The 17,915-nt window shown below is 41.2% G+C and overlaps 1 protein-coding gene across 8 annotated transcripts in view; it reads right to left on the reverse strand.

Moving 5' to 3' along the window:
- The window catches only part of LOC147025338 (carnitine O-palmitoyltransferase 2, mitochondrial-like), a 138,984-nt gene that overhangs the window by 62,448 nt on the left and 58,621 nt on the right, over positions 1 to 17,915 (reverse strand). For all 8 annotated transcript variants that reach the window (XM_085886215.1, XM_085886219.1, XM_085886218.1 and 5 more), the window contains one exon: positions 16,466 to 16,673. In XM_085886215.1, the coding sequence (XP_085742341.1) occupies positions 16,466 to 16,673 (208 nt within the window). The remainder of the gene's footprint in view (positions 1 to 16,465; positions 16,674 to 17,915) is intronic.

Genomic DNA, 17,915 nt, shown 5'->3' on the forward strand with positions numbered 1-17,915 from the left:
GTGTTTTCTCAACTTTAAGATTCTTTCATTACTTAACATTTTAGTTAAATCCAAAGTTGTTGGTTTCCTCACATAAGTACAAAGCCAATATTTTATTGAAAATCCCGCATTCTTATGTTGTAGGACACATTTATTAAAATACCGAATACCTTTTCTTGTAGGTATGCTTGGATACAGAAATGATAATTTTCTTGAAGCCTTCTTGCTGTCATTTATGTATCAGAAATATTTGACAGATTAAGATGATGGCTGGTCATTCCTCCCCATCTTCCCACAGTTAAATCAGTTTGTATTCCCTTACTTACTATATATAATCCTGTTCCATGTGTTTTCATGATATAAACTATGGTAAAGCTGTGATTGATTTTCACCTTATAAAATTATTATCCCGCTCCCTGGAGGGAGGAAGCGGGATATTGTAATCGTCCGGTTTGTTTGTGTGTTTGTTGGGTAATCGATGTAGTCGAAAAAAAAAAAAAAGATTTTTTTTTTCTACACTTATTATCAGTATTTCCGTCGATATGTTTGTCTGTCTGTCTGTCTGTATGTATGTCTGTTCGGTCCAGTGCTCCGTTAATACAATGGTGATTTCGATGAAACTTGGTTGGCAGGTTCATACCATGACCGAGTTGTGTGCAAATGAGAACCGTTGCTATGGACACCACCGTTGCCTAGCAACGGGACTTTGAAATATTTGAAAAATCACAAAACATTAATTTTTTCGAAAATCAAAAATCGGGCCACGAGCGACTGTGGGCAGTACATTCAGCCATATTGTCAAAAATTTCCAGCCGGATCCTATGAAAACTGTCGGAGAAGATAGACTTTGAATGAACCCTGGTCGAAAACAATAAAAAAACGAAGTTCATTATATCTCAGAGAGTATGAGTCAGAGAAGCCGGTAGGCGACATGGCTGCTCGCACTGGATAGAAAGCTGGCCGACGCGACTAGCCAATATTCATGTACATGCTATCAATCAATTTAGCACAATAAATATGATTATCACAGCCCTCTTAGTTTGCGCCCAGAAACCCGCGTTGTGAAATTTCAGGCATGTTTCCAAAGAGACTCTCACAAATGGCATTCCTGGTAATTCCATTTATCTATTCGCTTAAGATTTTATTTTTTATATGATGCTGTAAGACATTCTCCTTGGGCACAAAAAAACAGGTCCCTCGGAGGTCCAGTTTCGGAGGTATTGATTTTTTTGTGCAGTCCACAATAAGTGTATGATGTATGATAAAGTATTTTAGCTGTTGCTAAGCAACGGAGGTGTGCGTACCAACCATTCATTTTTGAGTACATGCTCGCCACATTGTACACATTTCACCCAAGTTTCATCAAAATCAGACTCTTTCTCTTAGAGATATTCGCAATTAACCGTTTGTGAAATGTTCGACATGTACTCGCCCAAAACCTATCTCCTCCGACAAATATTTTTTGTTCGGGCTGCAAATTGGCATGAAGGGAGCTAGAGAGATTGTGCACAGAACTCTAAGCTTCGATTTTTCGATTTTTTATTATTTTTTTCGATTTTTTTGACCACTTTAAAGGGCCGTTGCTATGCTGTTGCTAGGGCTAGGGGTCCCATATTCGAAAGCACACGATTTACAGGAATATTGGTCCTACCTACCAAATTTCATTGGAATCGATTGAGTGGTTTAGCCCCAAGGCTTGACCAAAGTTTCGCGGACAGACAGACACATAGAAATGTCCAGAATAAGGGTGCTCTAAGAGCAGCCAATATACATGAAACTGGTATGTTTGGTTCATGGTATGTCCTAGTTATGTGTGAGAGAGAACCGTTGCTATGGACCCCTCCGTTGCCGAGCACCGGCAGAAAAACCTCGAAATGTGGGGGTATTTTAATGAAAAAACAATCTGCAGCATTAACGCTTGAAGTTGGAATCATGAATTTTCTTGTGCTTAATCCTCAGGTCATTCCCCATTGAACGGACTCATCGCATCAGGTTCTATTGGGTAGTCGACTGCCCATGTCCGCCTACCGGTTTGTCTGTCTGTTCGCAACTTTACGGTAAAACGTGCTTTCGCAAACACTCTCAAATTTAATCCACAGGTGGGCAATGAACCTTGGACGACCCCATTAACTTTTGGGTCCAATTGGATCAATGGTCAAGGTCAAGGTCACGAAAAGATCAAAATCGTTTTTCGCTCATAACTTCATTAAAAATGATCTGATTTATTTCAAACTAAGCTTATAGTGAGCCTTATTCTATTTGCCACTCATAATCCTACCCATTCCAATAGTGAAAAATGCATATTTGTGAAAATCAGTTGGGTCCGAAATTTTGGGGGTCATGGTCATCAGTAAAAATTACAAATTTTCCATTAAAACTAAAACATGGTTACGAAAATACAACTTTACGGGAAAACGGCTGGCTCAAAGACTGACAATTTGTATCCACAGGTGGGTAATGAACCTCGGACGACCCCATTCACTTTTGGGTTCAATTAGGTCAAAGATCAAGGTCAAGTCACGAAAAGGTCAAAATCATTTTAGGGTCATAACTTCGTCAAAAATGGTTTAATTGACTTCAAACTAAGACTAAAATATTCCTTATTCTATTCCTTATAATCAACATTCAGGTTAAGGATGTATCAAATTAAAATTTGATCCCCAAAATAACTTTATGCCTTTTTTGTGCCTGGCACCACTTGTTTTATTTGTTGTTTGCTAATCGTGCTCCCACAAATCTCATTATCGACACCAAGTGGATAATATTCCTCCTTACGAGACTGATTTAATTCCCTCAGGTCTTCTTGGTTTATTTTAAATGAACAAATAATACCCTAAATCATTCACATCATCTCCCCAATGTTGTATTCTCATACAAACGATACGTCCTTCTTATCAAATTATATTTTAATTGGAACTATAAATTCCGTATGACCCAGAGATAAAATCAACATTTCTGTATCTTTGGAATACACAGTGGTTTTATTTAAATAAATACATTGTGATAAATCACTTAATCTCACCAAGTCATTGGCATCTGCAGGGCTTGAATAATTTATTAATTTAAGAGCATTTTTCATATTAATATCTTCTGTTATACTACATTTCTGTCATTCAGCCTGTGCCTTTGTATAATAATTTAACAAATCAATATCCAGTTAGTGGAATACACCAAAGGTAGAACCATATTTTCCAACAAAAGTCATTGATATTAGATTAAAAATAACATCATAAAACTTTTTTATGTTGTTGAGTTGAAATAACACTTTTATTTTATTTTATTTTGCATACGTTGTCGAGGCTCGTATGAGAGCGAGCACACAGCGCACAGCAAGGGGGGCATGAGACAAGAGGGGCGGAAGTGGGAAGGACAAAATAGTGGGGAACAAAGACATTAGGAGATCTGTGGAAGGGAGAGGGATGAGCAGGGAACACGGGGTGCACAAGATGGACATTAGAGGGACTTTCAGGAAGGAAAGCAGGGAATTTGGAGGTGAGTTTGGGGTGGATTAACGGGGGTAGAAAAGATTGAGGATTTAGATGGGGGACGATAAGAGGTGGTGGTGAACAGCTGCTTTGAAGGTCTGGAGGGAAGAATGGGATTGAAAAGAGCGAGAGAATTTATTCCAAATATGGGGAGAAAGAGGAATGAAAGAGTGAAGGTCAGTAGTGATTCGTGATTTTCGTAGTTTTACCAGAAGGGGGTTGTTAGCGGACCTTAAGCGCCCTGCGGAAATATGGTGGGGAAAAAAATCAAAGAGACAGCGGGGGGGGGGGGGGGCGAGACCGGAGAGGAGACAGTAGAAGACAGAAAGATCACCGACCTGCCTGTGGTATGAGAGTGAGAGGCCCAAAGACTCTGCCTCATTGTGGGAGATGCCAATGATCCGAAATGCCATGGTTTCCTTCGCGTGAAGCCGAGAAAGGTGGGAGGCAGGAGCACCAGCCCAGAGGGGAGAGCAGTACTCCAACAGGCTGTGGACGAAAGCGTTGTATGTGGTCAGGATCTCAGGTGGGCCGAGGTAGGACTTTGCATGATGGAGGATTCCCAGTCGGCGAATGGCTTTGGAGGACAGGTTGGAAATGTAGCTTTCCCAGGAAAGATCGTGGCAGATTGTGAGACCCAGAAGCTTGAAACAAAGGTTTTCTTCCAGAGTATTGTTGAGAAAGTGGATGAGGGGGGGGGGAGGGTTTCCAAATGGTCCTTTTGGAGGGACAAGGTGAGAGCGTGAGATTTATCCGGATTGAAAGACATGTTCCACGTGTTGGACCAGTTTGTGTTTTTACCCAGATCTGCTCTGAGCGAAGAAGCTGCTGCTTGCCGGTCTGAGGGATGACAGATGGTACAGAGGGTGGAGTCATCATCAAAGAGATAAAGAGGATTTTCTAGAGTCGGAGAGATCATTGATGAAAACCAGAAAAAGTACAGGGCCGAGAACGCTGCCTTGAGGGTCTACAGACTGGACATGAAGTGGGGATGAAAGATCTCCATTTAGGGCCAAAAGTTGACTGCGATAGGAGAGGAAGTCTGTGAGCCATGAATGGAGATGGCCTTGGATTACATAGGAAGAGAGTTTGGTGAGTAGGGCAGGGTGCCAGACCATGTCAAAAGCATGCGATATGTCTCGGGATATGGCTCTGATTTCATATCCGGCATTGAGGACCTCCATCCATTGTTGGGAGAGCAGAATCAGCAGGGATCCAGGGAAGAGTGACCTGGTCTGAAACCAAATTGATGATCGGAAATGAAGCCATTGGAGAAGAGGAAGGATTTAATGTCTGAAGCGATGATGGATTCCATAACCTTGCTGATGATTCGTAGAAGGCTGATTGTTCGGTAGTTGCAGGGATCTGTTTTTGCACCATTATTATTCAAGGCAGTAATGTTTGCTGATTTCCAAGGAGATGGGAGATGACCTTGAGCAAATGAGAGGGTGAGCAGAACAGAGAGCAGTGGAGCAGGTTTTTAGGACATGTGGGCTGATGCCGACTGGACCAGTTGCAGAATCTGAGTCGAGGTTTGACAGCAAGCTCTCCACATTGTCAGGAGAAAAGGACACAGAGTCCAGGGAAAGTTGTGTGTGACTGGGTAAGGTGGGTACAGAAAGCGATGGGTTTTGGGCACAAGATTTCGATGCAAACACCAAGTTTAGGCATTCGGCCTTTTCACGTGCGGTATCAGCAGTGTGGTCATTTCAAGTAAGGGAGGTATAAATGAGGTGTATCGTGAGGTTTTTAATGGAGTCAGAGACGGATAGTGAGGTGAGATTGTGAGGTGTAAATGGAGTCACCACTCTTTGGTGGATGATGCAGTATGCATATAAACATGAGGTGGGCGTGGAGGGGAAGCCGAAGCCAGAGGTATTCCTGGGGGTGTGGGGGAGTGAGGGCTGTGCATGGAGATTGAGGAATGGAGTCTTTGATGAAGAGAGCAACTCCTCCCCCAGGATGAGGATCAGGTCTGTCATTCCAGAGGTGGGAGTAACTATGGAGAGATACTTGGGAGTCAGAGACGTCTTGAGACAGATTATGTCTCGTTTGTCAGTGTTAACCTGTATAGAAAGATTTGTAAGGTTTGAGCGAAGGCCCCAGATATTTGAGGTCCACACTGTTAATGAAGAGGGAGGGGAGGAGGCTTTGGGTGCAGGGCATGGGAGGGTAGGGGGAGGATAGGACAAGGGAGGAGGGGGGAGGCAAGGAGAGTTGTTGAAAGAGTGTGGGGGGGTGCAGAATAGCTCGGAGTGTGTGCCAGTTGAGGAGGAGAAAAGGCTCTCTGGTGCTGGGGGAGAGGGGGAGGGCAAGAGAGGGGCAGAAGGCAGTTGATGATTAAAGTAGGTGGAGTGATGAGATGGAGGTGAGAGCGCAGGGGAAGGAGACAACTTTGTGGATGAGAGGGGGGGTGAATGGTGGTAGAAAGGTGAGTGGGTAGAGTTGAGGCCTTGAGGGAGAAAGGTGAGGTGGGAGTTTTGGAGAAACGTGAGAGGAAGGCTTGGAGGTAGAAGAGTGTGATGTTTGCTTTGAGAGGGAGGGGTGAGAGGGGTGAGTTGACACTGAAGTTGGAAAAAACAACAATGGTTGATGGAATGCGAACATTCATTGCAAACTGGGTTTTAAAAAAATTTAGGTCAGAGATGTGATTAAAAAAATTTCTTTATGGATGCAATAAAGGCGAATTAAAAGAATGGAGAGAAGAAACGCTGTAAAAGGTGGATTTTTTATGCAAGGTTTGAGGAAAAGGTTGAATTGAGAGCAGTCTGTTGTGGGCAGAGCAATAATCACGTAAAAAACACACGAGAAGGGCACTTGGTAGAGCACATACCTACATCTGAAATGATGAAATTTACACTATATTCATTTAGTGATAGAATGGGTAAGTGCGCTGTTGAAGGATTTATTCCTGATATGACAACGGGAACAAACACAGACCCCAGTTGTAGTCAAAGAAAAGGAATGTATAATGATGATACAAAATAGGGAATAGTTTTACTGTGGCAGTTACTCTTGAAGGTATATTTGGATTTTCTGATTATGATAAAATTCTGTGGGGACTTAAAATTTGATTTCAACTGCAAAGGAATGATAATGAAAATAGATTGCTTTTTGGTGCTGCTAATGCTTTTGGAGCTCAGAATAAATTTGTTATTGATGAAATGAGTTGGTATATTAGTGAATATACTCCTAATCATAGAACAGAAGAGATGTTGAATAGAAGACAACTCAAATAAACCACTCAATGAATCATACCCTAAAATAAGATGTCAACACGTTAAACTGAACCAAACCACTTACATGTGGAATTCGGGTGTCCTGGAAGGAAAGCCACGATATCTGTGGCTCATTTTTAAACAAACTCCAATGAGCTAAGATCCTCATTCTCTTAATGATGGCGTCATAAAACGAATATGACGTCATTGTGATGTATTAGGTTTGCGATAAATTATCGGTGCTAATGCCCGGCTTGATTCCCGCAAACAAAATTCAAACAGCTTGCCTAGTTTCGGAGATAATGGTATCGGCGATTTCCATTAGCGGCAAAATCATGACGTCAACTTTTTTCTTGGAAGAATTTCCAAAATTGGAGATGGTTACTGCCTGCGTGTGGGATTTCTGCATATACATGGCAAGTTTCACGAAGATCCGATGAAAACTCTGGGTTGTGAAACAAAAAATGTTAAAAAATAGGAATGGTCATTAAAATTGATGTGACGTCATAGTGATATATCATATGTGCATTAATTCATCTCTCCTAATGCCCTGTTCGATTCCCACAAACATAATTCAAAAAGCTTGCCGAGTTTCGGAGATAATTTTTAGGCGGTTTCCATTAGTGGAGATATTTTGATGTCATAACTTTTTTTCTGGGAGGAATTTTCAAATTCGGAGATGGTTACTGTCTGCGAAGGGTATTTTTACATATATATGCCAAGTTTCAGGAAGTTTCGATGAAAACTGCAGGCTGTGAAACAAACTAGTTTTCGAGATAATGGTATTGGCGATTTCCATTAGTGGTGATATTATGACGTTAACTTTTTTCTTGGAAGAATTTCCAAAATCGGAGATGGCTACTGCCTGTGCGTGGGGTTTCTGTATATACATGGCAAGTTTCACGAAGATTTGATAAAAATTCTGGGTTGTCAAACAAAAAATGTTAAAAAATAGGAGAGACATCATAAAAATTGATATGATGTCATAGTGATGTATCACATGTGCGGTAATTCATCTCTGCCAATGTCCTGTTCGATTCCCGCAAACATAATTAAAAAAGCTTGCCTTCTTTGAGATAATTTTTAGGCGATTTCCATTAGCGGAGATATTTTGACGTCATTGCTTTTTTTTCTAGGAGGAATTTTCAAAATCGGAGATGATTACTGTCTGTGCAGGGATTTTTACATATATATGCCAAGTTTCAGGAAGTTTCGATGAAAACTGTAGGCTGTGAAACAAATGAAACAAAAACAAAAATTTCAAAAAATAGGAATGACGTCATAAAAATTGATATGACGTCATAGTGATGCATCATATGTGTGAGAATTCATCTCTGCTAATACCCTGTTCGATTCCTGCGAACACAATTCAAAAAGCTTGCCTAGTTTCGAAGATAATTTTTTAGGCGATTTCCATTAGCGGAGATATTTCGACATCATAACTATTTTCTAGGAGGAATTTTCAAAATCGGAGAACGTTACTGTCTGTGCAGGGTATTTTTACATATGTACGCCAAGTTTCAGGAAGTTTCGAAGAAAACTGGAGGCTGTGAAACAAAAAAGTCCACAAGAACAACAACGCGATTAAGACTTAGAGATCCTCCACGAGGATCTAAAAACCAGATGGTGATACTGCTACTGATAAGAATAATGCGGAGAGTGATAATGTTAAGGTTAAACAACTTCGCGTTTCTCGAGATGGAACAATTTATCCACGAGATAAATTGGAAATTAATTGGTTAAAAAAATGATTATTCTGAAGCATACAAGTCTTACCAAAAGGTAGGTGTGTGAAAGCAATGGAAATAAATAACCCATTTTGGATATGACAGCATTTAAAAGTTTGTATACAATCTATTCGATTGACCTGAGTGCTCAAAAGGAAACTATAAAGTCTGAGAGAGTGGATACTTCCCTATACATTGTAAGAGGAGAGAGTGAAGAAGTTGATGCATATTATTTACTTTTGGAAGAAGAGGAGGAGTGTTGCATTACGATACAGTCATGAGTACCACACGTGTGAAAGAGGAAGATGAAGAATTATGCTGGATCGTTTTTATTATTATTATTGTTATTATTATGGTTTGAGAGAGTTTTCATCAGATGAGGTAATGGAAAGGTTAGGAAACATAGAGACATAATTGACCACAACACTTGGAATTTAATTCCTGGACTTGAAATGTTTCATCAACACCATTATGCAATAATTTTATGACTTCAACGGGTGGCGGAAGACCATAACTATCAAAATAATATTTAACCTGATTATTATAAATACAAACCCAATGAGAACTGTTTCCATTATTATCTCTTAAATTCATAACAATATTCTTTGTAGATTTAGACAGGTTTGTTAACTCATCTGTCATACAAATAACCACTTTATGAATTTTTAATTTCTTACAATATTTGACAAGTTCTAAATTTGATGAATTCTTTCCAAATTCTTTAAACTACTCATCAATGCTCATTTATTTATGAAAAATATATAATCCATTACCCCTTTTAGTTAATTTTACACCTGCTTGTGCGATAGAAGAAAATACTTCCAACCAACAATCTCGCTTTCTCAGGTAGGCGTTCAAGTTTTTCAGCAAAATCTACAATTACACCACATCCACGAATTTGTTTCTCCAACTCTTTGTTATGTCTTTCCAATTCTTTTTGAGCCCGGAGTTGAGCCTTCCTTTCATTGGCAGTTTCACCGCTGTTGAAATACCACCCGTCAATGCTCCAGCCACACTTAAACCAGAAAATAAAGGAATGAGAAATGGGAGAAAACCTCCACTCATCTCTCTTATTGAATATTTCTTCAACAATGGTTTTGCTATTTTAATTTTAAGTGAGCCAGTTTCGTTAAAGATTTTTCACCTGTTCATTTGTGAGCAAAACATCAATTCTTACTTCTCCTTTTCTATGAATTGTATAAAAGTTAATTGTACAAGGCTTTTGATTTTGAATACAAGATGATAGTTTATTAAGATTGATTTGATGAACATATACCGCAGCTAGCACTTTACTGCTCATATTTATTTATCAAAAAATTATGTGAGATTCATCATAACACCATTATCTGTATTAATCTGTATGTATAGCAAATAAAAGGGGCGAAGCCCAGCCACCGGCAGGGGGAGTTGTGTCAAAGGGGAGTGTTATAACGAAGTAATGTGTACTCGTTTGAAAAGGAGAAATATGAGTGAGCATAAGTGAGCGAATATTGCAACTGAGAAATGGGAGACATTACTGTGGCAAAGCCTCCCTTTTGACACGACTGTGATCTGGTGTTTCATGGGCTGGATTGTCACCGATGGGCACCTTATGGATGGGAACTCATAAAGTACTTTCTGAAAAGGGCACATGGGCATGGATGGAAGACATGTGATATTCAGTGATGAAACAGTGGATGCTTTAGCGAGAGCACTAAGCTGTGTCAACACATCAAATAGATGGGGTCATTTGACATCTATGAGGAGATTGAAATGACAAAAAAACACACCTAGATAGTGTGTGTATTGGCGGCAACAGTAAACACACGTCGATACTCGAAAGGCACTTGGTAGAGCACATACCTCTGCAATGCAATGCCTGATCAATTAGAACATATCTGGCCTCCCCCCAAACCCCCAAAAATATATTTTACATGAAAGTAGTATGCCTAATTGGAATCATGCAATCTTCCCCCTTGTCAGTTTATTTGCTCTTCAATTGTCATTTGTTTTCGGTGGGCAGGAAGTAGTGGAGGTACAGCAGAGGCAGGCAGTGGTGACAGTGCAGCGGGGACAGGCAGTGGTGGTGGTGCAGCATATGCAGGCAGTGGTGGAGGTGCAGCGGGAGTAGGCAGTGGTGACGGTGCAGTGCATGCAGACAGTGGTGGATTTGCAACAGGTGCAGGCAGTGGTAGAGGTGCAGTGGGTGAAGGCAGTGGTGGAGGTGCAGCAGGTGCAGACAGTGGTGGTACAGCGGATGTAGGGAGTGGTGTCAGTGCAGCAATATAAATTGGGAGAAATGGGTTCTGAGAGACGGTTTTTGTGGTTGATGAGACGAGTAAATGTGGAGATTCTTCATTCTGCAGGATGGATCGTCGACATATAATTTTGTGCAGTTTTGAAGGAACAGGAGTTAGGGACATTGAAGGAAGGGTAAGCGATATTGCACCGGGTAATGGCCGGAAGAAGTTAGTTGTGGGACACAAAGGAGCGAATGATAAAGGGAAAGTTTATTCAGAGGTTTTGAAAAATAGACCCAGGATATTGGGTAAGTGGCTGAAAAGAAAGGATTTTTTTAAGCAAAGTAAGGTACACAGTCGAAAACAAAGGGAAAACAAAAGGTAATGTTTTCTGGGATTCTCCCAAGATAAGGAAATGACAGAAATTATGAGCAGAGAGATAGATGTCAACCAATGGGTGGAAGAATGGTGCAGGGAGGAAGGTTTTACATTTAAGAAGCAGTGGGAAGCATTTAGGGGATAAAGGGAGTGTTTCCTGGATGATGGCCGTATGCTAAATAGAAAGGGGGTAGCAAAGTTTGCAGTGCGAATTGAGGAAGGAATTCAGGCTTCTTTTTTTTAGGTTAGTGGAGGGAGGAGAAGGTATTAAGGAAGGAACAGATGATGTTATTGTGATGAGTAAGGACAGGCAAGAAAATAGAATTTCAGGAAGGGAAAAGTTCAATATATTTTACAGCAATGCCAGAAATTTAAATAATAGGATGGAATAGCTTGAAGCCAAAGTAGATAGCGAGGAGTACAATATAGTTGCAGTGAGTGAGACATTGTTTAAGGAGGAGAGGACAGGAACTGGAGGACAGGATTGGAAGGCTACAAGGTGTATTGGTGTGATCGGAAGGAGAGAATAGGAGGAAGAGCAATCTGGGTAAAGGAGAGCATTGCATCAAGAGAAAGGGGTGACATCAAGGAGCGGGAATTGATGTTGAGGATTCTGTATGGATAGAGATTAGAGATTGTAAAAACAGTAAGATACTGGTAGGATGCTTTTATAGGGCTCTGGGTGTGATATGAAGGAAGTGGAGGAAGGAGGAGTACATGAAGAATTCAAAAGGGCATGTGGTAAGGGAAGAGTATTGATAATGCGGTATTTTAACTTGCCAGGGATAGATTGGGTCCAGGAACAGGGAAAGGGCAGAGTAGATGAGGATTTCATAGTTTTAGTCAGGATTGCTTTTTAACCCAGTTTGTAGATAAATCCATGAGGGGGAGTGCAGTGTTGGACCTCCTTTTAAGTAATGATCCCAATATGGTGGAGGAGGTTGAGGTAGGGGAGCATTTATGAGCAGAAGACCACAACATTGTGTGTGCAAATATTCTGTTAAGGGTTAGAGTTCAGGATAGTAGGGTAAGGCTATTAGATTTCAGCAAGGCAAACCTTGAGGGTATGAGGAGAGAGTTGGGAGAGGTAGATTGGGAGAATCCAACAGTAGGACAATCAGCATCAGACAAATGGGAAACCTTCAAGAAGCAAATGTGTAGAGTGCAGAGAAGAACCAATTGGAACAAAGGAAGAGCAGCAGATATTGTCAGGGAAATTTGTCAAAATCAGATCCAGAAGAGATGGAGTACCATTGGTTGAGATCCGGGTCGGGAAGTTGACCGATTGAGTCAGTCCTAATGAGTCGCAGAAAGCTTTTGCTGAGGTGCCATGGCAGGTGAGAGAGGTACCCACACCTAGCCAACTGGCGTGATGACAATTGAAGTCACCACATAAGAGGAAGAGAGAGTTTGGATGAGAAGATAGAAGTTGGTCCATGTTTTCGGATAGTGAGGTGTAGATGGAGTCATCACTGTTCGGTGGACGGTACAGTACACATATAAACATGAGGTGGGAGTGGAGGAGAAGCTGAAGCCAGAGGTATTCCTGGAGGTGTGGGGGAGTGAGAGCAGTGCATGGAGAGTGAGGAATAGAGTCTTTGATGAAGAGAGCAATACCACCACCAGGACGAGGCTCAGGTCTGTCATACCGTAAGAGGGAGTAACCGGGGAGAGATACTTGGGAGTCAGACACGTCTTGGGAGAGGAAAGTTTCTGTTAGGCAGATAATGTCTGGTTTGTCAGTGGCAACCTGTATGGAAAGATCTGAAACATTTGAGCGAAGGCCCCGGATATTTGAGGTCCACACTTTTAATGAAGAGGTAGGGGAGGAGGCTTTGGGTGCAGGAGGTGGAGGGGGAGGGGAGTCTAGGACAAGGGACGAGGGGTGGAGGTAAGGAGGGTTGTTGAAAGAGTGTGGGGTATTGCAGAATAGCGAGGGGAGGGGCCGAACGAGGAGGAGAAAGGCTCTGTGGTGCTGGGGAAGAGGGGGGACAAGAGACAAGGAAGAAGGCAGTTGAGGATTTGAGGAGGTGGAGTGAAGAGAAGGAGGTGAGAGGGCAGTGGAGGGAGGCAGCTTGGTGGATGAGGGGGGGGGGAAACTTTGAGAAGGATGAGTGAGGGGGATGAAAGGTGGGAGAAAGGTGAGGGGGGAATTTTTGAGAGAGGTAAGAGGGAGGCTTGGAGGGAGAAGAGTGGGATGGTTGCTTTGACAGTGAGAGTGAGGGGTGAGGGGGTTGAGTTGGCACTGAAGTTGGAAAAAAAGAATGGTTGATGGAAAGCGAACATCCATGGCAAACTGTGGTTTTTAAAAGTTTTAGGTCAGAGATGCGATTTAACACAATTCTTGATGGATGCAATGAAGGCGAATTCAGCGAATGGAGAGAAGTGCTGTAATAGTTGGATTTTTTAGGCAAGGAATGAAGGAGAGCTCGAAATGAGAGCAGTCTGTTATAATAGCAGAAGAGTAGTGCATTATGAAACAGTAAGGAGTACCACATGTGTGAGAGAGGAAGATGAAGCATTATAAGATCGTTTTGTTGTTAATATTAATGTTTGAGAGAGTTCAACAGATTAGGTCATGGAAGTGTAGAAAAAAATTGAGGAAGAAGACGAGGAGGAAGTTAAGAGGAGGAAGAAGAAGCAGAATCGGGAGAAGGTGAGCGTGTTGTTGTTGTTGTTGTTGGGTATTTTTTTATTTTTATTTTTTTATTTTTTTTTGTTTTGAGATAAGAAAGAGATTAGTTGGGAGAATGGGGGATGTTTGGAAAGTGGGGAGGATGAAAATTGAAGGTAATGGGGAGAAAAAACAAACAAACAAAAAAAACGATCGAACACCGAGTGGAACCGGAAGGCCTCAAGCCTAGGCCAAGGCCTAGGTCTCAAACACCAGGTAAGAACGTCGACAAAAATACTAACAAAATAGCACGATTTTTGAAACAAAACCGAACTAGGAACACAGTAACATGTAGGTGAGAAAATTAAACAGTTAAAATGGGACAAATAATGACCGGAAACTTAACTTTGAGAACGTCAGCAGGGAGCCCCGAAGGAGACCTCTCATCGCTCCAAAACCGGAACCGGAAGTTCGCCATCTTGCCGCCATCTTGGATTTCATGTTAAATACTGATAACATCTAAATTTTATTGACACCATTGGATTGCTGATCCATTAAAACCATGGACCAGAACCAACAATTATGTTTTTATCACAATTATTGAAGAAGTTATAGCTGGTTTAGTTATTTCAAAGCCCGGTGGTGACCATCTTGAAAACGACTGTTTTAACCCATTTCCGGATGTCAGATTTTGGTAGACATTTTGATTGATCAGTGTATCCAGTAGGAATGAAAACCACTGAAAAACCTTTTGTTGCAATTTGTTGTGGGTCAGGTGGTATTTTGACCCGACTATCCAGTCTGGACTCAAGATTATGTGATGATGTAATGTAAAGTCCTTTGAGAAAAAAAAGAAGCTAATTTAAACTGTTGCCATGTTCATTACTACTTGTTTTATCGTTAATCCCTGCTTTTCAATAAAATTGAGATTATCAGAGCTTTTCAACTTGCACTCCCTCAGGATAAAACCACAAGCAGATGAAGAAGAAGCACCAAACTCTGATTTATAAAGTTACAATGTAATGTACTCAACGTTGATTTGTTGAGAGAAAGAAAGAATGGGATTACCTGATTGGTGGAATCATAGAGCATCATGAATAATGATGAGGCGGAAATGAATCACCAAAGTACCAGGTGGAAACATAATGATAATTAGCTAAGGGCTGGAAGGGGGACAGGTGGTTTTCATGATGACTCAACATTGACTGTGGTACAGTTGTCACACAGTTACGCCATCATAGTCAAAATAGATACAAAGTTCAGACAACTTATATCTGTCTATAAAGAATATGATTGGTTGACCTGATGAATGTGGCTTGCATTGCATGAAGGTGTGCTAAACTGCGTCCTCTACTCAGGATTTTAAACCATCCAATATGATATTGCTCTGCACACTGAGGTTTATTCAGTAAATGGTAACCAATTGCAGAGGCACATGGAACAGTTGTTGTACTATGTACATTCTTACAAGCCCGAGTTGGTTGGCTGTGTTCGGTTGACTGACCCTGTGTAATCCCCTGAGTAGTGCAAGTCGAGAAGCTTTGATAACGTCAATTTTATTGAAATGCATATTTAAATTTTGTTGTACAAATCTAATATTTGTTAATCCATGCTGTGGAAATTACTACATTTCAACTTCATGTTAATTGATATTATTGTTGTCCACTGAGTTACTTTCTGCATGTGGTTAAAGAAAGGGAGATATGTGGTGAGGTGCATAGACTGGACGCCAGAGGGGTAATGAGAGAAGGTGTTCCAGGTGAGAGGTCAGGGGGTATGTCGTGAAAAGGATTGGTACGGAATGTGCGTTCAGATGTTTGGTTGAATAAAACTATTGGAGAATTTTGAATTCCTCATTGTTGGAGTACTTTACGATACAACAAAAGTTTGTAGAAACTTATGCAGAAAGACTCGTATCAGTCATTGCTGCAAAAGGTGATTCCACCAAGTACTGACCTCAGGGGATGAATACTTTTGCAACCAATGAATTTTGATTTGTTCATGTTTTTTGCAGGTATTCCAGACATGTAACCTCCATCAGCGATCACAGTATTTGGTTTAATCTCCTCAGTTATGAATAAAAAAGTTCATTTGGAAAAGTTGTTTCTACATAATTTGTAATTCATCTAAATGTGGCATAATTCATCGGGGGTGATTACTTTTGCAGGCCACTGTATAGTTAATGGAGCAAGTATATCTAAGTCTCGCTAGGAACGGCACCTTTTATGACGTAATAAATAAACAGTGTTTTGTTTGTGTTCTTGTACGAGAATAACAAAATAAATTGCATATGTGTTGGCAGACCCAGGGTTAGGTCATGGACACAAAACAATCCCCCCCTATCGAGGGGGGGTGGGAGAAAATTTACAATTTTCACCTGTACCCGTGTCACAGTGCAAATGGTTTACTGTCCCTTGCTGCAGACAGGGGGGATTATTAGCCACGTCACAAAATATATTTGCCCGATCTCCCCTCACTGTCATGCCCCCCCCCCACCCCTTACTCTAGGCTGCTGGAAGTGGGTGTTTCTGTAATAATTAATTATCATTTAAATGAACTATTGTGCTTGGAAAATCGTGATCACTTTTCATCAAAATAAGTTTGTACCCCCACCTCTCCTGAACCCCCACTACTCAATTTCTACTGCCTAAAACTTGCAATGGCACATCATATCTGTAACCACTAAATAAATTAGAACTCATTCCATCCACTGGTATTGGAGTGTGTGGAAGTCAAACACAAACAAACACACAGACACACAACAGCCAATTATACTCAATTGGATGCAATGTAATGATGAAGAAAAAAAGAATCAAAGGCAGCAGGAACAGCATAAGGCACTCACCGAAAACCAGCGGCATGTCTGTGAGACAGGCCAACACTGTATGCTGGGGTAAGCAGACCTGTCTTCAAAGAGCGATGAAGTCGACCCAACGAAACAATCAGGTTTGTGGCACACACCAGTTGTGATCCAGCAGTCAATTCTGCGTCAATACCAATATTGGTGATGATGAGAGAATCTCTGCGCTTCAGGTACATATCCAGCCAGAAGGCTTTGGGGTTAGGGGAGGGGTGTCCAGATTAGGGTTGATTGATAAAAGACTTCATTATTCCATTGATAAATAAACATCATTAACTCTGCTGTAATTCCCTGAAATTGAATAAGGTCTAAAAAAGAAATGTTGAGCGTCCGGTAACCCGATCAACTCCAATAATTCCTACTGAGCCCCAATTATTTCTTTTTGTGATGGCCGACTTCCGGTGGCCATTTTATGTCCGTTGTGAAGCACTCTGCATGGCATTACTCTGTGCCATTGTTGAATGCTGTGGTCTCAACAGAGAAAAACAGCAGCTGTTTACTTCAGGTAAGGGGTCAAAAAGTCTGGTCGATATTAAAAGAAAACATTGCACAACCTACTTGCCAACACATCAATGGTGTCTTTTTCAAAGTCTGAAAATGGACCCTGGATAGACATTCCCAACCTGACCACTGAAGTCATGGCTGCTGTGCAGACATTTGATGTTCGTTTTGTTCACTTAAAGTGCCGATGTGGTCATCAAGACACACAAGATGTCAGACCTGCATTTCACATTCTTATGTCTGGCGAAAAATGGCAACCACCAAAAAACCTAAAAGGTATGTTGCGAAGAAGAACAAGCTTATTGTGAACATCGGTCTAAATTCGAAAACGAAGTGTAAATATTCGTTCTGAATATATTAAAATACAGAACTGAATTTCTGGAAAATTATTTAAGCCAGTGTTGTTACAAAGTCAGAGAAATAGCAAGATCTTATCATTGTCTCAGAATTGTGTGTGCCATTAATGGATGATCCAGTGTCCGGTACTTTTATGGGGGAGGGGTGTACATATTAAGGCCTTGGATAGGTCTGTTTATACCCTGCAAACTATACACATTTTATTTTGTACCAGGAAATACTACCTGTCACTTCGCTGACAGGAATACAGGGGAGGAAGTGGGTTGGAGGCGAGGAAAAGGGGAAAGGGATAGATGAGGAGTGAGGGTGAGGAGGAAGGGGAGGTGAGGGAGAAGAGAGGAGAGACAGACAGAGAGACAGACAGACAGAAGAGAGGGAGGAGACAAAGGGGTGGAGGGGAGAAAGGAGAAGAGGGGCAAGTGTGGATCTAGAGGGGGGAGGGCAGGCGGTGCACGCAGCCCCTTCGAATTTTGCACAAGTTTCAGTTTCTCTTTTACACAAACTGATACTTTCACCCTAATTTTTATCCACAAATTATGGAAATAAAACCTCTCATTTCCATTTTGCCAACATGTAC

Source organism: Eptatretus burgeri, chromosome 6 (assembly GCF_056783735.1).
Source record: "Eptatretus burgeri isolate ZD-2024b chromosome 6, Ebu_testis_v1, whole genome shotgun sequence".
NCBI lineage: Eukaryota > Metazoa > Chordata > Myxini > Myxiniformes > Myxinidae > Eptatretus > Eptatretus burgeri.